The 23131-nt window shown below is 41.8% G+C and overlaps 1 protein-coding gene and 1 long non-coding RNA gene across 2 annotated transcripts in view; one reads left to right on the top strand and one right to left on the bottom strand.

Annotated features, from left to right (window-relative positions):
- Nucleotides 1–20461, bottom strand: part of Psme4 (proteasome activator subunit 4) — a 108462-nt gene extending 88001 nt beyond the window's left edge. The window contains exons 1-2 of the mRNA XM_041668888.1: nucleotides 20077–20461; nucleotides 700–840 (exon numbers count right to left, since the gene is read on the bottom strand). Of these exons, the coding sequence (XP_041524822.1) occupies nucleotides 700–840; nucleotides 20077–20318 (383 nt within the window). The 5' untranslated portion in view covers nucleotides 20319–20461. The remainder of the gene's footprint in view (nucleotides 1–699; nucleotides 841–20076) is intronic.
- A 135-nt stretch (nucleotides 20462–20596) lies between these two features.
- LOC121459315 lies at nucleotides 20597–21881 on the top strand. Its single transcript, XR_005975963.1, has 3 exons — nucleotides 20597–20733; nucleotides 21036–21130; nucleotides 21769–21881. It is a non-coding gene; the product is annotated as an uncharacterized LOC121459315 (long non-coding RNA).
- Nucleotides 21882–23131: the final 1250 nt, after the last annotated feature.

Genomic DNA, 23131 nt, shown 5'->3' with positions numbered 1-23131 from the left:
ACCACCACTACTGTAGATGAATTTCATACTTTTTCCTAAAATTCTTTTAAAATATTTATTTTATTGTGTATGACTGTTTTGCCTGCATGTGTGTATGTATATCACATGCATACTCTCAAAGAGTGAAGAAGGTATGGGATCCTCCTGGAACTGGAGTTACAGATGGGTGTGAGCTGTCATGTGGGTGCTGGGAAGCAAACCGGGTCCTTTGCAAGAGCAGCAAATACTCTTATCCACCACTGATTTATCTCTCCAGCTTCCAAATTTCATGCTTTGCTTTACCATGTGTGTGGTATTTAACGTTTCTAACCTTTATGTGGAAAAGGATAGTTTATAACCCATGGAGCAAATAATTATCATAAATAAAACAATCTAAGCATCTATAGTTGAGCATGTACAATTAAAAGTTTCACAGCGGGCTTTAATCCCAGGCAGAGGCAGGCGGATCTTTGTGGGTTCGAGGCCAGCCTGGTCTACAAGAGCTAGTTCCAGGACAGGCTCCAAAGCTACAGAGAAACCCTGTCTCAAAAAAACCAAAACAAAACAAAACAAAACAAAAGTTTCACAGAGAAAATAAATGTTTAAATCAATACCAATTAAACTTTTGATAACTGTTCTGCTCATTTCCCAAAATTGAGTCTTAATCTATTAAACCGTTAAACAAAAAATCTCACCAGAAATAACAGAAAGTAGACTTACTTTAATAAGTTGATCAAGAGGCGGGCAAAGCCCTGCATCATGCTGATTTCAAGTTTTGGAATTGATACCAGCTCGTACAATAACTTAATAAAAAGAACATGATCTTCTTTGCTAAATTTTCTCCCATAAAGTCGGATATACCTACAAAAGAGAAACAAAGCCTTTAAAAGCAGGTACAGGCACTCATATTCCTTACTACATTATCTCTACTAACCGGGCTATGGGAGCAAGCTGATGCTTCATGGAGTGATAAATGAAAAAAGACATACTATATGCTCAGCCTACAAAAATAGTAAATAAATGTAAAAATTTAAAAAGGAAATCCTGTAATAAGCTACAACATAGATAAATCGCCTGAAATAAGCCGGTCGCAGAAAGCCCAGAATCACAGTTCCATCCATGTGCTTCAGCAGTCAAACTCAAGACAGAAAACAGAACGGTAGCTGACAACTGATAGGGAAGAGGGGACAAGGGCTTGTTATTTAACTGGCACAGAGTTTGAGACATGCGAGATGAAAACCTTGCAAAGATCTAAAACGTACTAATAGTTACCATACCTTCACTAGTCACTTAAAGGCGGATCTTTGTGAGTTCAAGGCCAGCCTGGTCTACAAGAGCTAGTTCCAGGACAGGCTCCAAGCTACAGAGAAACCCTGTCTTGAGGAAAAAAAAAAAAAAAGCTAATAGTTCATCTCGAAATACATGCTCAACTTTAACTTAGAAAAATCATATTATCAAAAGTTCTGTAGATAAGCAAGCTTAAAAGTAAAAAGAGTGTTCATGTCTCTTGTTCTCTCTTTTAGGCAGAGTCTCATTATATACACCTACCTGGCCTAACACTCAGCATGTACATCAGAGTGGTCTCAAACTCACAGAGACCCATTGTGAGAACCAAAGTTATGTTTTAAGTTTAATCCACAAAACAAAAATGCCTCTCACATGTAAGCACCTTACCCAAGGACAAAAACACTCCCTGAGATGCTGGAGGTTATTGTTCATATAAGATAACTGAAGAACCAGCCTGCCTCAATCTTCAAAGACATCTTATGGCAAGACAAACTAGGCTCATTCCTGCTTATGATTAAACCTGTTTCCCAAGGACTGCACTAAGCCCAGTCTGTAACCTTAACTACACATGGTCCTGTACTTCCTGTTCCAGGAGCCGCAATCATGCCACTGGTTTAAAAACTGTTTGTACCCATCCTGTAGCCCTACCTTTGTTGCTATGACCGTCTTGGAAGGTTCAGGAGGGACTACCTTGTTACGCTTATGTCCTGCTACTGTAACGCTGCCTATTTTGCCCCCCCCCCCAAATAAATTCCCCATTTGGAAACCCCCTACCCCTGAGCTGTAAAAGCCTTGTCTTCCTCATATCCAGTACTTAACTTCTCAAACCCCACCTTGGGGAAGGCACCAGGTGTAAACAAATAAAAAAATCTTGCTTTAATTAATGCTTGCTTTAATTAAGTTGGTCATGATAATTTGGGTCATCTTTGGGATTAACATAAGTCACGTGTTTCCACTTCCCTAAACAAGTTTGGTCCACCCAACAGCTCCAGGTGTTCTTGATCACAAGTAAACAGAAGTACATCAGGATATATGCCTGCCCCCAATTGGATGAAGGTAGGATGCACATAGCCTTATGGGTTTGCCTTTATAAGCACCTGAACAACGTAGCTCATGGCCATTTTCTGGGAATGAACCTGGCCAGAGTCTATCATCTTGGCCAGTATTTAGTTAAAGCTTGCTTCAAATTTGACTCAAAATTATGGTAGTGGTCTTACTCTCATCGGGTGAAATCATCATTTTCTGGAGGCCCCAGAGAAAGTTAGACTTTCACTCCAGAACTCCAGGAGCGGGGGCTGCCTCAGGAAGCATGTATTTTGAGAGGTTCTAGGGCTCTGAAGCATGCCTTTGATTTTCTGGAATTAACTGCTATGGAGGCCCAAAAAAATGTGAGCCTATTTCCACCTTGTCTGAAGGTCAGAGAGTTTGAGGTTGCTCAAAATTGTTGACAACAACCAGAGCTAAACATCCTGACCTAGGGTGTGATTACTTGGTCCTTTTGACATTAGGATGGCCCATAGAGGCAGATCCAACTCCCAACACACAAGGGTCAGGAAATTCAAGGATTCTTCTGCTCCTTCTTTTGAAAGAGGAGGTTTGACCTTGGGAGTAGCTTCCTTCAGGACTTGGTCCAGGGTGGGTTCACTGCCTCAACAACAGAATGCTAATGACTTGCTGTCTCAAAGCTCTGCTTCGATAACTGTTCTAGTTGTCCTTTGTACCATATTAAAGCAGTCTTTTGTTTTCTTCCCCCTCTAGTGTTGGGGTATAAAAGCGAATGGAAAATGAAATGCAGGTGAATCTCTTATTCACTGGAACTCCCTCCCAATACTATCCTATGTTTTCTGCTTTATTATTTTTACTCACGATTTCATGCCTTTTACTAACTCTTCTAATCCCCATGTCCCTGTCCTGGTAAGTGGTATTATTGTCCTCTGACAAACTACCCTGCATCTACAGAGGGCTGGTGAGAAATAGGCTGGTTCTGTCTTGTAGGATCCAAACCTGGGATGTGGAGGGGGCTCAACAGGACCCCAAAAACTCTACCATCTAGTGCAAGATGTAAGATGCCATTCACTGCCTGGTTCTGGTTGTCTGTTTGTGTTTTACATGTGTGCATGGGTCTGTGTTTTCTGGTGTGTCTATAAGTTTTGCTGCAAACATGGAAGCCTAGATTGATAAATTAAATGCATGAATATATACCGTGGACACCCCATGTTTTGTTACTGACTTGAGCATATAAACTTTGTGTTTTGTGTTGCCACTGGAAGCCACCAGCCACCAGCCACCACAGCTAACACCACTTGCCATGCTGATTTGATAGCAAGTACTCAGAATTTATCTATGAGCTTTCTGGTCAATGGATTCAGGGTTAGCAGGATTCAAATGTCTTTTGGGTGTGGATAACAGAGTTGTTATTTTACGTTATTGAAAAGCTGGCTCTAGAGTTGGGTTATTGTTCTCCCTTTTGTAGACCAAGCAGATTTAAAAGTTTCCTCTATATCCTGTGTCAGGTAATATATCTGATTCTGTGACAGGGGAAAGAGAGTAAGCAGAATAGCTTTTTAAAAAAAAAAGACTATTATGTAAACTTTCTGTTCTGTTTCTCAAGATTTGTAAGTTAATTGGGTATGGTTAAAAATCTGTAAAGTATGTGAAAAAAGTTAACTTAAGATGGCTAACATAGGGTTAATAATTAAAAATCTATGCATCGGTAATCTTGAAGGAACCATGCGGCATGACACAATTTTGGCATATAAGTAACATGTGGCTTGCCGCCATCTTAGCTGCTATGGAGGCAGCCACATGGCTGACAGCCATCTTTGCTAAGGGTAAGAGAGAATGAATGTCGTATGACTTCATCATCATCTTGAACCAAGGTGACCATATGGTATAAGACAAACAAGGAGGGGAAAACAAGTCTCAAGGATGTTTTGGATTAGGTTAATTCCTGTCCTGAAAACAAGGTTTATGAAAGATAGGATTTAAAAACAATTCTTGTTTAATAATGTATTTAAACTGTATCTTCATGCATTCATATACAGGAACATAGCTTGCACTGGCAGCCAAATTTTGTAATATAAGAGTCACCCAAGTGGTAACGGCTTTAAAGAAGACATATAGACCAACTAAGACTTGCCATTGTGCAGCAGTGCTGGAGATGATCATGCCATGTATGTGATAGCCACCAGAAACACCAGTCACAATGAAATGGAGCCAGTTGGGGTCTAGAAGACAGGCTATATACACTGTCGAGGGTGAGGCCAGAGAGCTGACCCAAGTATTGTAAGTGAATCCTAGACAATGAACATTGAATTGTTGGCACTGTGGGAGTTTGGTTGTGCTCTGTTTTTCTGGGGTTTTTTTTTCTTTCTTGAAGTAAAAATATTGCAGAAGCATATAATTGAGAGATTTTAAACTTAAGAGGAAATTTTGGAGTTTTACAGAAAATTAGAAAAACTGGTTATTTTTAAAGGAACAGCTTTTAAAATATTTAAATTTATAAGGCTATGGGACATTTTTAAGTTCATAAAATATTTTATATTATTAACATATGATCTAAAAAATAAATAAAAGGCTAAAGAGTTAGGGCTACAACTATGAACACCAAACACTAAACACCAAAAACGGGGAAAACTTATGATGCAACAAGACAATGACCTAAATGTTCTTGCAAAAGCAGTCTGATAAGCCAGGTAGTGGTGGCTCACATCTTTAATTCCAGCACTCGGGAGGCAGATGGATCTCTGAGTTTGAGGCCAAACTGATCTACAGAGCAAGTTCCAGGATAGACTTCAAAGCTACACAGAGAAACCCTGTCTCAAAAAAACCAACCCCTCCACGCCCCCCCCCCTCAAAAAAAATCTGGGAAAGAGCTTGGAACAATGGTTCTCAATCTATGGGTCACAACCCTTGGGGGTTGGATGTTTGCACTGTGATTCCTAACGCAGCATACTGCAGTTGTGAAATAGCAAAGAGAATGGTGTTAAGGTTGGAAGACACCATAACATAGGAAACCGTGTTGAAGGAGCACAGCATTAGAAAGCCTGAGAACCACCAGCATTAAGAATGTCTGGCCATACCTAAGGTCTACTCAGGCTGAAGAATGTATGCCTACCCTCCTTGTCTTTGCTGATTTTGTTAAGCTTTAGCTATTTTGATAAACTGAGTCATATAAGAAACTTGTTATATTCTGTAATAGTGCAGTATGAAAAGACCAGGAAAGTAAAGTTGACAATCTCCCATGGACTGTTATTTATGATTAAAAGTTTTACTTTGATACTTAAAAAGGCTCAGTTCAGAAATGGTTATTTTTTTTAATGGTTAAACCTAACAGGGATAAAGCTATAAAATCCTAACCTTATAAAAAAAAAAACTACTAACTTATTGTAAACTGTTAAAGGTAATTAAAATTTGCAAGTTATTAAGTCACCTTATAAATGATTAAAATCCTCTAATTTTCAGAACTATGCTTATTGTCGTGCTAAGTTCAAATGTATTTAGAGGAATAAGCTTTATTTAGCCTCCTATATATGTTTTCCCGCAAATAACTAAAAACCAGCAAAGTTTGTTTAGCTCATATATACTTAATAGATAATGGTCCTCAAACTGGTCAAGAGAACTTTTGCATATAGCAATTAAAATGTTTAATGGAAAAAGTTTACTATCCAAAGACCCCAGCTCCTAGCAGTGACAGCAAGGTCTCCACTGAACACAGATGGGGCACCAAGCACTCCACCTGGATTGTGGTAATGCTAAACACTGGGCATAAATGCCCCAATGCCTCACCCACTGCCAGGACCCTACCAAACGGCGGATAAGCAGGACACTGGAGAAGTAAGGTCAGTACCCCAAGTCCCTCCAACAAAGAAAAGTCTCTTAGTTTTCTGGACCTGCCATTCTAAGATTAATGCTGCCCAGTGATTTCTGTCTCAATAAAGCAACTGACACCATGGGAATAACCATCTAGGCTATGGGTAAATCTCTATCATTTAAATGGATACATACATAGACCATTTGTTACTGCCTACTATAATTTATTCTTCTCTGATTTCTGATGGCATTGACAGCTAGGCTAACTTTAGTTTAGTCAGTTTAACAGCAGCAGGCAACTAGCTCTTTCTGTATCTACCTTGTTAGTTCATTTCATATGCAAAAATCAAGCCTTGCTTTTTCTGGAGCTACTAGTTCTCCTGCCAAGAAAGGCAAACAGGTTTGTCTTGCTAAGAGGCTTCATATTATAGGATAAACTGATTTCAGATGTAACTTACTGTTCCTTTATTCAAAAGAACTTGTTCTGCAAAGATTGTTCTCAGAAGTAAGTACTCATGTCTCTGGAAATGAAAGAAGGTGTAAAGTCTATGCATGTTCTGAATGTCTCAGTGTTCTAAGATGTGGAAAGGTCTGAGGGTCTCAGTGTTCTAAGATGTGGAAAGGTCTGAGGGCCTAACATGATGATTTAAGATGTGTAAATGCAGCTGTAAAGGTAAGAAAGTGCTTTAATATACGTGAAAAATGGAAAATGTTTGAGATTTTTTCCTGCCTTCTATGCTACCGTTAACTAAGATTTCAAAAGTTAAGAGTTTTAACATGGATCATGAAGTTCTGATGAGCTGCTCTAGAACACTAACTACTTACTATTCATTCACAAACTCAAAATTAAAAAGAATTTTTTGGTTGCTTTCAGCATATAATCTTAAAGGTGTTTCTTATCAGGCTAAAAATACCTCTGTCCAATCTATATATCCAGCTCTCTGAACAAAGGAAAAATACGTTCATGCTTTTTAACCCAAATCCATAGTGTTTACTATGACTCAAAGGTGTGAGTCTATCACAGCTATTGGCTGCTTTCCCTACAACATGGCTTTTAGTATAGATAACAAACAGTGGTAATGCTTATATACCTAGAACTTTTATCTCTTTTTGTAAACTAAAAATTTACATAAGCTCCAGGGAGTCTAGGGGGTCTTAAGATTTGAATCCACCTCTACAGGCCCAAGGGACTGCAGAAAAGTATGGTCTAAGTTTCCCCTCACATGCCTATTCCTGAAGGTGAGATCTCTCTCCTGGTCTTGGGACTCCTCCCCTCCCCCAATTACTACGACTATGGGCCTGAAAGTTCCAAATTAAAAAAAAAAAAAAAAAAAAGATTTTCCTTTAAATTCCTAAACCTTTAACTTCTGTTTATAGTCTCATCTATCTCATCAGATTTCCACTAGGCTGACAGACACCATCAAGGAATCAGCTGTGGACTACAAAATGCTCCAAATGGCTTAAGCTCTGGACTTGCTGATAGCTGATGTGAACCAGTAGATGATGTAACTGCCCCTATCTGTTTGCTGGGCTAACTAATGGGATACTTCTGATGAATGCCCCATTGCCTGAATCCCTCTCAGCTTTTTATTACCATTTCAACCTTCTTGGGCCCTGGAAACGATAACCTGGTTTCTGCAGGAAGTGGTTACAGAAGAGAATATGTTGCCTGTTGTTCTCAACATGTTAGGTAAAAAGGAAACTCCCAGGCATAGGGGACAGAATGGCTACCTTTAGTGCCTATCAGAAAAGTTATCTGTTAAAAACCAAATAGACCCAGATCTATCAACAGATAAATTTTGTTATCTGAAATAGTTCTAGAGTATAATAGAGCATTCAACCTGTTCTATGTAAACAGAGCTTTAAGACAAAATTATTGTTTCTATACAAACCATTCAGAAATGATTAAAAATAATCTGGCTGTGCCAAAACAAAGCTACAAAAAGGAAGGAAGGAAGGAAGGAAGGAAGGACAAATTGTCAAAAAAGAGAGAGAGAGAGATCTGAGATAAATGACTGATCCCATTCTCATTTCTAGTCTTCTGGACAGTAACTGTGATGTAAGTCACCACAGGCCCTTTGACCCTTCTTTTTCTGCTAATTACTATTTGTTCTTCCATCATTAATGCCTTAACTAGATACATAAATTCCCATTTGGATGCTATTAGCTGATAGTTATTACATCCCAATATAAATAGGAATCCAACACAAGAGTCAACTCAGGGGAGGCGTTTGAGAGTCAAAGTTATAAGTTTTAATTTTTGTGCCTAAGAGATCCACAAAACAAACAAAAAATGTCTCTAACCTGTAAGACCCTTTCCCAAGGACAGATACTTCCTGAGTTGAGGGAGGGTGATAACAAGCCACACTTCCCACTTCCCTAAACAAGTTTGGCTGACCCAACTGCATTAGATGTGCTTGATCCCACGGAAATGATGTAGGAAGTAGGAAGTGACCCCCAGTGAACAAAAGCAGGAGGGATACAGTCTTGAAAGTTTGCCTTTACAAGCACCTGGCCAACATAGCTCATGGTCATTTTTTTGGGAACCCCAGAGTGGAAATGGCCAGTATTTAATTAAAGCTTGCTTTAAATTTGGCTCAAAATTATGGTAGTGGCCTTATTATTGCCCAGTGGGACTGACACCACCCACCTCTGCCTCTCTAGTGCCGCCACACCCGAGCAAGGAAAGGAAGGGTGGGAGGGAGGGAGGCCGGGGAAAAAAAGGAGAAATGGAGGGAGAAAAGAGATAGGGTAGAGTGGTGGTGGACAACATCCTTAATCCCCAGAGGCAGATGTATCTCTGAATTCAAACACACCCTTGTCTACAAAGGGAGTTTTTGAGGCCAACTTGGTCCACACAAAACCATCTCAAATTTCAAAAACTAAACTATGTTACTGTTTAAAGTGTTTGTTTTTGAGAACCATTTTAGATTTAAGTTTGCCAAAAATACTGGGAGTATTAAATACTAATAAAGCCAGTGGGGATTGGGGTGGGTGGAGAAATGGCTCAGCATTAAGAGTCCTACAGCAGAGGACTTGGGTTTGGTTTCTTGCACTTACGTCATCAGCTCTCAACTGCATGGAATTCTGGCTCCAGGGGGATCTAACTCCCTCTTCTGGCCCCATGGGCCCTGCACCAAGTGTGCACATATCCATTCATAGTCTACATAAGCACATATAATTAAAAATCTTTAAAAAAACAAACAGGAAACTAGATTCTTAAAAAATGGAAGTAGAATATAACAGCCATCATTTTTTAAACAAATCCAGGTTGATTTTTGTATACTTAAGCTCAAAAACTCTACTTGATGCTTCTTAAAGATTGTCCATCCTCTTTCACAAGTAGCTAAGACTAAAAATAATCATCAGATATCTCAAAATACTTGAAAACCTTAGTAAAAGTCATAATTGAATTTTTGAATAGAACATTTCTTGAACCATCTAGAACATACAAATAAATGACAAGTCATCATGTTCCATGCTCCCACAGAAAAAGACAATACAAGATAATACAAAAGCATTTCCAGCTAGTCATGAGCCTTCCTGGGGTAGACTTCCCAGGATATACAGCTATGAAGCCTTCCTTCTTTTCCATAAAGTTATTTAAGAGGATCTCTGTGGTCTTTTTTTTTTTTTTTTGGTTTTTCGAGACAGGGTTTCTCTGTAGCTTTGGTGCCCGTCCTGGAACTAGCTCTTGTAGACCAGGCTGGCCTCGAACTCACAGAGATCCACCTGCCTCTGCCTCCCGAGTGCTGGGATTAAAGGCGTGCGCCACCACCGCCAGGCTCTGTGATCTTAATGAAATTTGGCTGTCACAAAGTTTCTGTAACTAGTCAGACAGGGTTCTCGCATCTGTTTAATCTTCCCACTTAGGAGGATGAGGCAGTTACTGTCACTTCAAACCCAGCCTGAGACCCTGCCCCCAAAATAAAATGGAGGAAGTTGAGGCTGAGGAGATGGCTTAGTGTATAAGAACAACGGATTAGCATGCTCAAGGACCTCAGTTTAAATCTCCAGCCTATATTAAAAAACCAAAACAACAACAACAACAAACAAAACAGGGCATGACCAAACATAGACTTAGCACTGAAGAGGAAGAGTAGGGAGCACAGATAGAGCATGACAGCAGGAGGATCCCTGGGGTCTTGCTGTCTGCCAGCCTAGCTTCTGGTTCAATGAGACACAGTTTAAAAAGAAGGCAGAGAATAAGAGAGCAGAACATCTGACCAAAGCATGTACACACTTATGTGCATAGATACATGCACCTCTTTCTCTCTCTCTCTCTCTCTCTCTCTCTCTCTCTCTCACACACACACACACACACACACACACACACACACACTCACCTTGGTAGTCCTGGACTGTGACCATGGCACTAAGAGAGGTAGAAGTCAGGAAGAACCTTGGGGATCCATTCACTGATCAGACAGTCTAGGTCAGCTCTAGGTACATTTAGAAAATAAAGCGGGGAAGCAACAGAGGAAGAACCAAGCTGTGGCCTCGGGGGCCACTGGCAGAGGAGAACACACCTTCACACACATTCTCACACACACAGCAACATAAAAGCCCCTTCCTAGCCCTAAAGGAATGCTTGTCTGTACCCTCCCCCACCGAATGCACTGAAATCCTAATCCTGAACACCAAGGTATTCTGAGGTAAGGCTTTAGGGAGGCCATTTTTCTTAAAGATAAAGCCTTCATAATGGGATCAATGTTCTTAGAAGGAACTGGAGCTCATATTTGTCCCTCTCAACAGGTGAAGATTTGGGGAGCAGCTGGCTGGCGAGAGCCCAGAACCTGTCCATGACAACACCAAGATCTTGGACTCCAAGCTCCAGAACAGGGAGAAATAAATACTTGCTCTAAAACCACCCAGTTTATGGAATTTACAGCATCCCAAACAGACTGAGAAAACATCAGGAAGCTTCATTCTTTCAGGAGTACAACAGCAGAAAATGAATGCACCTACAGGCCCTAAGGTAGTTTAAGAGAGCTGAGGTAAAGAACTGATGTAGCTTTGCTGACTGCTGGCACACTAGGCCCCTTAGCGTGTGGCATAGTGTCTACGTCGTTCATTCAACATTCTACCAATATTCTCTTTTAATATTCTCTTCATGTTACAGATATTAAATTGTTAACTTGCTATTTTTATTTCTTGTATTCTTGTAGCTCAATCAGTAATTGCTGCTTATATGAGCTGAAGATCAGAAAACAAAACTGTTATGCCAATAGTTTCGAGCTACTACAAAAAGCGCTGTTTTTACCTATTTCCAACAGCAAAGAGACTGAGCTGCGACCAATTAGGGCCTTGTCAGTTACCATTATGTCTACAGAATCACACTGCAGCATCTGCCCCACCAAAGAAAACAAGATCCCTATGATAGAGGAAGACCTGAGGCTCTCTCACCTTGCAGTGGAACCAGCAGACACTAGGCTGAGGTGCACAGCAGCATCAAGGAAGAAGGGCTTTGTGTTGTGTGAGTTGAGGCATAACTTACAGCTCAGGTCTGCTTGTTAGCTTTGGAAGTGAAGCTTACTATATTTTTGGTGTGTTTCTAATTAACATAATTCCTCAATTCCATATCCCAGTCTGGCCAAATCCTATTGCCTGTCTCCAAGTGCTAGTCTTTGAAGCTGTATGCCAACACACCTAATTCTACCTATTTATTTATTTACTTGTTTGTTTGCTCATAGAAATGATCTCAATATTTAGGCTAGACTCAAACAAACCTCCAACCTCAGATATCAGAGTAGATAGGATAGGCAACAAAGCCAGGAGAAAAATCGCAGGAACTTGGTTCAGATTCCAAGGTTATCACATAACTAGTGGATCTGACCAATTGTAAGTAGTGCTTAAATAAAGGATTAACTATAGATTTCACTGGGAGGTGATGAGCAATGAACACTAAATTGAATCATATACAACAGTTTTCTGAGCCAGTCAGTGGTGGCATACACCTTTAATCCTAGTACTAGGGAGGCAGAAGCAGGTACATCTCTGAGTTTAAGGCCAGCCTGGTCTACAGAGAGAGTTCCAAGAAAGCCAGGACTACACAAAGAAACCAACACAGAAAAAGTTTTCTGAAGCAGGGTCTGTACAGGCCTGTAACCTAGTTACCTCTTGAAAAGGACCCAAGTTCAGTTCCCAGCACCCATCTGGTGGCTCTCAGCTGCCAATAACTACAGTTCTAAGAGATCTGATCCTTTTTATGGTTACCAGGAACTCATGTAAGGTACACTTATTTACACAGGCAAACACTTATAAACATAAAATTAATCAAAAAAGTATAAGAAAGGCTGATGAGGAGCACTTGCCTAACATACATGAAGTTCTAGGTTCAAACCCACAGAAGGAAGGGGCGTGTGGTGGCAAAGGAGCACAGAGGGGTACAGCGGTAACTCTAGCACTGGGAGACAGACCAAGAGGATCAAGAGTTCAAGGATAGCCTCCATTATAGAGGACAGTGGAAGTTTCCAGAGACTACCTAAAAAAGAAGTTTAGTTTGAATACATAATAAGTTCAAGGCTAGCCAGAGCCTGTCTTAAACAACACTAACAATAGAAACCTATCAGCTGCAACCCACAATAACAAATGTATCATAATCCAGTACACATCTATATAAAACTGAAAGTCATGAACAGTCAATCCTTAATTACTAACAAATGTGCCTTAATGATTCTCACCTTTCCATCTCTGAAAAATTATATGATGTAATGAATATGTAAATGAAAGTTTGTAATTAGCACCCATTAAGAGAAGATGTGGACCAGGGAGATAGCTCAGAAGATGGGCTGGCTGAGTTTGTTCTCTGGAGCTCACATGGTGGTCAGTGAGAACTAGCTCCTGAAAACTGGCCTCTGACTTCTCACAGTGAGGCGGGGAGGGATGAAAAAGATAAAATAAAAAAGATTATTTTTAAGTGAAAAGGTCTTTAAAATGTTCTTGGGTTAAAGGTACAGATTAATGACAACAGAGAACATGCAAACACACAAAACCCTGGATTCCATACCAAAGAGCCCAAACAGCAAAGTCCTGATTGCCATAACAGTTTGGGTGGTTCATGCTCATAATCTCAGCACTCAGGAGGTTGAGGTAGGAAGACAGCTGCTAAAGGGTGAGTTCCTGGCCAGCTGAGGGCTAGAGCTTGAGATTATGTATCAAAAACCACAATTTATAACTACTTATAAATGTATCCCTGCTTATAAACCACGCTATAAGTAACTCTTCTCCCACTTAAATAGATAGGGAACTCCATCTGTTACATGTTAACAAGTTGTCATTTTGTTTGCTGGGGCCTCTTCAAGTATTCCACTTGCCTTCAGAATACAAACTATACTAAGTAAGCCCTTTCAGGGGTTTGGAGGTGTAATTCAGTGATATAACACATATCTAGCATGCCCAAGGCTAAGCCCTAATTACTCACTGCATAGGTAAATTAATTCATTCACTCTAGGAATTGTTCAAAATGAGACTGGAAGAGGTGGCTCCGTGTTTTAAAAAGTACTAGTTGCTTTTTCAGAGGATCATGGTTCAATTCCCAGAACCACATGTCAGCTCACAACTGTCTGTAACTCCAGTTTGAGAGGATCAGACACCCTCACAGGGACAAACATGCAGGAAAAACATCAATGCAGATAAAAATAAATGAATTTTTTTTTTTTTTGGTCTTTTCGAGACAGGGTTTCTCTGTGGTTTTGGAGCCTGTCCTGGAACTAACTCTTGTAGACCAGGCTGGTCTCAAACTCACAGAGATCCGCCTGCCTCTGCCTCCTGAGCTCTGGGATTAAAGGCGTGCTCCACCACCGCCCAGCAAATGAATATTTTTTTAAAGAAAGAAACTTCCAAAAAAAAAAAATCAACTTCACTCAAGTCATTTGAGTGGAGAAAAAAGAAAAACATAACTGCCCAAAATATGTACCTATATTTATGTTTATAAAATTTCCTGCTGTAGAAAACCACTACACTTCATTGTTCACTTAAAAAGAAAATCACTAGAAAATGAAAATAAAACACCTATTGAAGACAGCTCAGACTGCTAACATATTCCATTGGACAGCCAACAAGGGAAGAACAGGAAACATTTCCAACAATTCTTGTTTACAGTCAAATGCTATTCTCATACCCATTTCACAGCAGCAATGGTTATTAGGGTTTGCTGCTGTTGTTTCCTTAGAATGAAGTCTTTGTTGTCTCCTGGCCCACTGCCACATGAAATGCATACACTCCTGACACCAAAGGCAATATTGCTGCTCCTGTTTCCCCACATTTCCTACCTGCCATAAAGACCTGAAATCCCTCTGAAACTCTAAGCAAAAATAAATAAATCTTTCCTCCCTTAATGGACACACACACATATACGTTTTCTTAACTTTTAGAATTTTACTCTTTATTTTATGTGTATGGGTATTTTATCTACAGTAAGGCCAAAGAATCCAAGTTACATACAGATGGGAGCGAGCCACTGTGTGATTGCTGAGAATCAAACCTAGGACCTCTTGAAGAGCAACCAAGTGCTCTTAACCACTGAGCCATCTTTCATCGCCCCCCCCAAAGGCGTTTTTTAAAATTAAAGAACAAGCCTTTGTTATATTTTTATCTCAAGTGTTTAGAGCCCAGGTATTGTGAAATACAGCCAAATTAGCAGAAAACATTAACTACTGAAATTTAATGATGCTACAATAAAAAATTTTAATAATTCTAATCTAAACTAAATACAATTAAACAACTAAAACTATGACTTATTTTAAAACTCAAAAGATTTATTTTAACAAAAGTCTTAGGGCTGGGGATGTAGTTTAGTAATAGAAAGCCGGACTAGCATGTATGTAACAAGGCCCTGGGCTCAGTCCAACACTGAGGGGAGAGGAAAGAACAAGAGAATGAAAGGGAAGACAGAGGGAAGAGGAGAGGGAGAAGACGTGTGTGTGGGGGGGGGAATGAAAGGAAAAGAGGTCAAACTCCATGATGTAACCAACACAATCTGCTGAATATCACTCCTGAATACCCCCCTTCGGAGTTATGAAATATTAACCTTTTTTGAAACTAGATTGTTCCTTTAAATTCTTTGGTTAAAGACATACTTTCTTTTGAGCCCAGTATTTACTTATAAATATAAACTACTATTCACTTTTTAAATTTTGAATATAACATTAACAATTCCTTAGCTTTGCTAACGCTTTGGGTTACAATGAACAAAAGACAAATTCTAATATCAATGAATACCACTCCTAAATGCTGGGGTCTAAGTAGAAGGCTGCAGAAGTAAAAGTAAACCTCAAAGTAGTAGAGAGAAAGATATGCACACAAAAGCATGAAATGTGGATCAAAAGAGAAATGCTGAGCATAAACTAAATATGGAAATAACCAAGCCAAGACTCCAAAAGAAAATCTGAATGCTGTGTGCTGCTTTTAATATTCCAGTGGAGGGTTAGCTAAACCAATACAAGGGCTTCTGTTGTTATTGTTTACTTCTATTGCTTTCATTACTGTGCTATTAACTTGCTTTTAGTATAAAATAAGGCACTGAGTTGGCTTTCTATAAAATTCAGTGTGGAAAATGGAAGTGTTAAATTCTGTATCAACAGGAAGAGAGGGAAAAGAAGGGAAGCAGGTACAGCAACTAAGAGGCCAAAGGTACAAAAGGGCCAGGTAACCAAAATGCTAGGAATATATATGAAGAGAGGCCCAGCCCCCTGGACTGGAGCCTTCAGGATGCTGTAACAGGTAGGGGCAGAAGGACAGCTGGGAGAACCAGGTGGTCAGATTCACTTTGATATATTAAATAGGAATCTAAATAGCCATTAGTCCCAGGGTTTGAGACTTAACTACAAATGAATTTCATTTAGCAGAAAATTGACAATTAGAAGGTTTCAGGTTTTTACTGAAAAGCATCTCTCAATTTTTATTGCTTATTTATTTTACAGCTGGATGTGGTGTCTCACACCCTAACCCAATACTCAGAAGACTGAGGCAGGACCATGAATGAGTTTCAGACCTCCCTAAACTAGAAGGTGAGCTACAGGCTAGCCTGGGCTCAGAGTCAGCCTCTACCTCAAAACAATCAAACAAAACTCCTCCACTTCAATTAAGAACATGTACTTCTTGGCCAGGTGGTGGTGGTGGCAGTGCACGCCTTTAATCCCAGCACTCAGGACGCAGAGGCAGATCTCTGGGAGTTCAATCCAGCCTGGTCTACAGAGCAAATTTCAAGACAGGCTCCAAAGCTAAAAGGAAGCCCTGCCTCAAAAAAAAAAAAAAAAAAAAAGCTTCTGGGTGGAGGTGTAACGGTGGTAGAACGCTTGCACACTACATGTGTGAAGCCCCAAGTCCCAGAACCAGCACTGTGGGAGGAGAAAAAGCAAAAAGCAAGAAACCCTGAATGTGGACTTCCAATACAATGATATTTTACAATCCTGCAGCAAAACAGATGGCATGGCCGTCACAAGTGACATCATCCAGGTTTCAGACCATCTAATGGCACTGTTTGTGGTTTACTGCCTCAATACTGGTGTTAAAATTGACCACAATGAAATACATATTTGAAAGGATACATCTGGAAATCATATATTCTCCTCAAATTTCTTGGTAGAGCTATTCCTTTACTGGTGTGTCCTGAACAAAATGGACAGAGAATGTCCCACAAACCAGACAGTTCTCAACCCATACCAAAAAACTAAAAAGTATTGAAGATTGGATGTTACCTCTACTCTATTATGTTAATCCGTCTGTCTCCATGTTTTGATGTATTAAAACAGAAGTTACTCCACACCATATTTGTTACCCAAAAATTGAGTCTACTCTCTAAAGGATAAAAGATAGTAAGGTATGAAAACAATCACTGATAAGGCTTTTTAGACCTGGTCAGATGCTCAGCAGATACGGATGTTTGCCACCAAGTCTGATAACCTGACTTCACACCCTAGAATCACATGGTGAACACATCACGGCACAAGTGCAAGCGTGTCACACACAATGAATCAGCCTTTAAAACTAGTCTGCCCATGAGCTCTGACTACAGTAAACCTCAGACAAGGGAGAACTCAGAGCAAAATCAGTGACAAAGCTTGATGATTATTGATAATAGGTGATACTCATTATATTGCTATTCTCTTCTGTATGTTTGATATTTTCCATAATAAAAAATGTTCAGAATCAACAAAATGGTTCCTCAGGTAAAAGCATTTAGCAGGCAACCCTAAAGACCCGACTTTGACCGCAGGAAACCACAGTGGAAGAGTAGAAGGAGAGAGTCGATTAGATTTGTCCTCTCCTCTCACACATACACAATAAAAATAAAATTAAATAAATTTTATTGAAAATGCGTGAGGTAAAAACTTTTTGTGTTTAAAAACTATCCAAATTAGAAACAAAAATGAGGTTCTGGCACAAAGAGCTGGTTAGCAAATAAAGAGAAAACTGGCTGTTCGTAAATAATTGCTGGCACTTCAGAGGTGGAGACGGGTCGGGAGTTCAAGTTTGAAGTAAGCCTGGGCTACTAGAGATCCTGTCTCAAAAATCAAAGTTAAGCCAGGCATGATGTCTCTTGTCAGCAATTCCACCATTTGGAGGTGCAAAAAGGTAGATCAAGGCCATGCCACCCTAGCCTGGCATACCTATCTCAGGGTGGCGGTGGTGGGGAAATCACAACTGGTTTATATGAAGCCCCCCCAATCCTAAGAAATGTTAAAAAAAAAAAAACAGAATATCAGAGCAAAAATAGTTTGCAGGAATGATTTAGCCCTTCCTTTTATTCACAAGAAAGCAGAAAGGCTTGATTAAATAACTTTCTCACATTTCCAGAGTTGGTGGGATGAATGAAATTTTCTACTAATATTTCTTCTAGAAAATACTATTCATGATCACTTGATGATTATGTAGATGTTAAACAACACATTGCGGCTTTTTTTAAAAATATTTATTTATTTATTAAGCCTGCAGGCCAGAAGAGGGCACCAGATCTCATTACAGATGGTTGTGAGCCACCATGTGGTTGCTGGGAATTGAACTCAGGACCTTCGGAAGAGCAGGCAATGCTCTTAGCCACTGAGCCATCTCGCCAGCCCCACACTGCGGCTTTTTAAAAAGTGGCGTGGGGAAGCACAACTAACAGGTGACTTTAATATGACTTAGAGAGGAAAAACACACACCAAACACCACAGTATGTCCATCAAATTCAAAATGTCACATAGCTATACAATTCCAAGAAAGAGTTTCCAATATTTAACCAGCATTCTAAAAATATTCTACCTGACAGCAATTTTTGCTGGTTATTTACATAAAAATCAAGTTACCAGCATCAAGCTATCTAAACAGCAATACTGCCCCACATAAAGCATTGTATCCCCACTGTATTTTTAGCGCTTCCTTAGTAACACCATTACTTAGGTCAAAACAACAAAACCTAGTGCTAATTTACCAAACTCATTAACCAGAAGTTAGAAAACAATCATTTAATTATGATCATAAATCCAAACTGGATGTCTTCATACATTGGCATCTATATTATTGTACACTGAAGTTGCTTATATCCCCTGAAAGCAATATTCTTTGACAAGTGTATCAAAACGATTTTAAAAGGGTCTACCCCAACTAACAAACTGTATTTACTGTGTCCAAACATAAACACAAACATCTAGGGGGAACACATGAAATGAAGAAGCACTGAATTTTAACTACCTAAAAATCGGGTTTTCTTTGGTGAAACTGATCTCCACTTTTACGGATCCTTAACACTACAAACTTCTTTATACTCCAGTCAGAAGCTCTGTTAACCTTGACGTTTTATAGTCACTCTAAGGAGAGCAAATAGTGTTTCAGTTTTGCATCTTTTAAATTAAAGGAGAGCTATTCCCACCCTCTCAGTTAAAGGGTATGAAAAATCCATCAGAGGCCCCTTAATAATCAGCACATGAGAATTACCTCGCGGGGAGATACAGCCGACTATTGCGTTATAAAACCCTGAGTCATCACCCAGTTCACTCAGCAGATCCTGGTAAACACAAATGACATGTCCCGTGTGATCACTCAGCGGTAACCACATGCATAAACCAGACCGTATATAGCGTACCAAACAAAACAGCAAAATTCTTACACAAAGAATTCTGGCACGGTAAAGGCGCACACAGAGCAAAGATCTCTCCAAACATTTTTGCCCCAGCTCTAACTCCACTGGCTCTGTAATTTTCAGCTAGCGCACAGAGGACGCAAAAGAACTCTTTGCGTTAAGGTCGTCAACATTCATCTGACCAACTCAAAATAGTCTGGAGAGCTAGCAAAGCCCTGGGACAACTTGACAGCGCTTTTCACTGTTTGCCTTAGAATCAGCAAAGCCTCGACAGAGGAAATGTCACAACAGGAACATACGCTTTCCTAGGATTCTAAAACAACATTCTCAATATCAACGTCTGAGAGTGCGCTGACCCACCTATCTGAAACCAATCGTTTCAATTAAATCTAGGAGTCCAGAGCAGCACCCTCCACCAAACATATCAACACAGAGACACGGACGGACGGACACTCGCGCGCGCACACACACACACCCCAGAACCTCTTAGTCTCCCTGCGGTCTCCTTCCCACTCACGATGCGGTTTAGGAGAGAGAAAAGTGAAAATGCGTGGATCCTCGGGGAGGAAAGAACTAGAGGAAACCCAGAAGTCAAGTCAGGAGTAGCTTCCCCAAAGTCCGGACCTCTCTACCCCGCAGCTACACACTCAGAACTCCAAGGAAAGCCAAAGGGAACCGCTCGTCTTGTGTCCGCAGACCCTTGCGGCTCCCCAGAGCCTGGCAGGTGAAGAGAAACGACCAGGACACTGGGTAAGCGAGGCGACCGGCAGGACCCAAAGGTCCGGCGCAGAAAGAAGCCAAGAGGCTGGGTCCCTCCTGGGCTCGGCCACGGCCCTGGAACCCTGCACCAGGCCAGCGCCACCCGGACAAGACAAAGTTGAGCAGCCGCATCTCAGACAAAGAGCCCGGGCGGCCGACAGCCTCAGCCAACTTACGTGGAGAGTTTCCGGGTCCAGAAGAGGCCCCCGGGCCACAGCTCCTGGAGCTGCACCGCCCGGCCCAGGTTGCACTTGATCTGCGCCAGCTGCACGTCCGACTCGGCGTCCAGCTTCTCGGCGTAGGGCAGAAGCTTGTTGTACACGATCTCCTTCTGCGGGACGAAGGCCCGCGGGCCCAGCCCCGGCCGCCCGCCCGGCTCGGGGGGCTCCCCACCGCCCGCCCTCTCCGGCGCCTCCATGAGCCCGGGGCCGACCCGGCCCGCCCCCCGGCCCCCGCCCCGCTGCGGGCTCCGCCTCGTCCGCGTCGCGTCGCCCTCGGCCCGACCGCTGGGCCCCCCGGCTGCCCGGCGCGCTGCTGGACTCCGCGCGGCACCCGGTTCGTTGGCGGTGGCAGCGGCTGCTCTGCCGGGCCCGCTCCGGCTCGTCAGGTGACGCTGCAGCCGCTGGGCCTAGAGGTTCCGGAAGGGCCTCAAGTCACTTCCGGGGAGGGGCGGGGCGGGGCGGGGCGGAGCGGGGCCGCGGAGGAGGCGCGGAGGTGGCGGGGTGACTTTCTCGGCCTTGGCGGAGTTTGGTGTCCGCGGCTGGGTTCGCGAAGCCTCGCGTGAGGCCGCCCACGAGAAACAAGAGATCCCGCGCTGCTCCAGAAGGATCCAGGTGGCCTCCGCAAACACGGCCTCTCCAGGCCTAGTTTATGGAAGATTGTCCGTATTCCCGGTTTGGGGGCGGGGGCACGCAGAGGCAGTGCGCTGAAGAAGAGTTCAAAGCCAGCCTCGGCTACGTCGTTAGTTTGTGATATCTGTGACACACTATCTTTACAAAACGTGTATGGAAGTTCCTACATACCCTGTAGTACCCTGTATTCCTCTATCCCTTTTAAGCCCCACTGTCATTCCGAAGAAAATAGTTATTCAACAAATATTAGTTGAACTATTTTGTCTGTTATCCTCTCATTTTAGGTTCGCATGGAAAGTTTAAGAAAACCTGGTTCTGCCCTTAAGGACTTAGAGGCCAGCGGAGCTTACAAGCTGGGGAATTAAAAGACAACACTTTGGTAAATACTGGATGATTGATTACCCAGATTTCTGGAAATTCTAACTGAAGGCGTATCAGTTCCCTAGAAGTTAAGTGTCAATTAATCTGTAAAGTTGAGTGCAATGTTGTTTAGTAACGAAAGGAGGAAGATACATCTTTCAACTAACAGATGAGCGGAGGCTGCAGGCTTGTAATTCAAAATCCAGAAGACAGTCAATGTATTGAGCCTAAGAAGTAAGTGCTGGAGGATTGAACGTGATCCTAAAAGTAACCAGAAATTTCCAAGCCAGGGCATCATGGCATCCCAGCATTTGGGAAGTCAAAAAAGGAGGATTGTGAGTTTAAAATTAACTCGAACAAAAACAAAACAAAAGCTGAGAATGGTGGTCAGACTTGTAATCCCAGCAGTTGCACCTGGGAGGCAAAGGCAAAGGGGTTGCTCAGAGTTAAAGGTCATCAGGTCCGAGTTTCAGGCCAGGGCTGGTAGCAGGACTTAAGAGGTAGCCCACTTTCCTAGCCTGGGCAGAGCCTTGAGTTCCATCCCTATCCCCAGAACTTCTAGAAGAGTCACCACTTCAAAACTGTCTAAAAGATAATCCTAAAAGCAACATAATAAAGTTTACTTTTTCTTTTCTTTTTTTGTTTGTTTTGAGACAGGGTTTTACTGTGTACCCGTGGTTATTCCTAGCCTGGCCTTGAACCTTGGGGAACCCTGGGATTGCTGGCGCCTACCACACCTGAAAATATTTTACATAAAAAATGTTTTAAATTACATTTGTTTATTTCTTTGCACGAATGAGTGCCATAGTGCCTGTGGATGACTTCCGGGAGTTGAAGTTCTCGTTTCTCCTTGGGGGTCCAGAGAATCGAACTCTGCTCCTCAGGCTCGACTGCAGGTGTCTTTACTGACTAAGCCATCTCACCTGCCCCAAATTCCCATTTTTAAAGATCATCTGTGTGAAGACTTCATTTGAACAGACAAGATTGGGAACTGGAGGACCCTCTAATATTAAGTTTGGTATCATGCATGATGATAATTCTAGCACAGAAAAGACAGAGAAATTGTCTTTTTCCCCCATAATTTCAAGGTTACCCTGGTCTATGTAGATGCTGTTTCCAAAGCCCCCCTCAAAAACAGCATAATAAGGACCGAGATGTCAGCTGAAATTATTTGAAAGGTATTACAACAGAATGTTCTGGGCTTAGTATTTGAAGAGTAAAAGAGAAGAAAGGATAGCATGATGCTAGAAGTCTGGCTTGGGAAGGTGGGTAGATAGTGAAAGCCCTTTGCAGAAAAGATGGCAGACAGAAACAGCTTTGGAGACAGCCAGTGTGCTGAATATGTGAACATCCAAGTGTGTTGAGGGGGCCTCAGCTGCTGTATAATTGAGCTAATTATATAATATAAGTTTATAGGGAATGAGAAAAGTATGAACAGACCAGACCTCCAAGGAAACCTGCATTTAAGAATGGGCAGATAAACCAGGCAGTGGTGGCACTCAGTGGTCTATGTTATACCTTGCATGTTGTGGGCCATGAGGAAGGAGAGAGACAGTCCTTTTGGATCCCACATATTCACCACATAAGCAGAATCATTGATCGATCAAAGCTGCAGGATAAGGACTCGGGAGCCTTGCTTCTGTGTGGTAATAGGGGCAGCGGGGCTGCGTTCCCAGCACCCCGGCCGCCTGCTCGGCTAGCTTATGCCCCAAAATAATTACACAGACACTGTATTCTTTTAAGCACTGCTTGGCCCTTTAGCTCTAGCACTTACAGGCTAATTCTCACATCCCGATCAACCCATCTCTAATAATCTGTGAGCACCGGTCTTACCGGGAAGATTCTAGCCTAGTCCATCCTGGGTCGGAGCTTCATGCCGGGAGCAGGGCATGGCGTCTCTCAGGCATCTGCTCCCTAGAGGAGAGCTGTCAAGTCTCTGACCTCACTTCCTCTTCCTCCCAGCATTTTGTTCTGTTTGCTCCACCCACAGGGCCAAGCAGTTTCTTTATTGGCCAATGAC

This window comes from Microtus oregoni, unplaced genomic scaffold (genome assembly GCF_018167655.1).
Source record: "Microtus oregoni isolate MIOR12 unplaced genomic scaffold, Mior012 000019F_ref0000042, whole genome shotgun sequence".
NCBI classification, from domain to species: Eukaryota; Metazoa; Chordata; class Mammalia; order Rodentia; family Cricetidae; genus Microtus; species Microtus oregoni.
The sequence above is the reverse complement of the archived record's forward strand: the minus strand, read 5'-3'. Positions and strand labels throughout refer to the sequence as shown.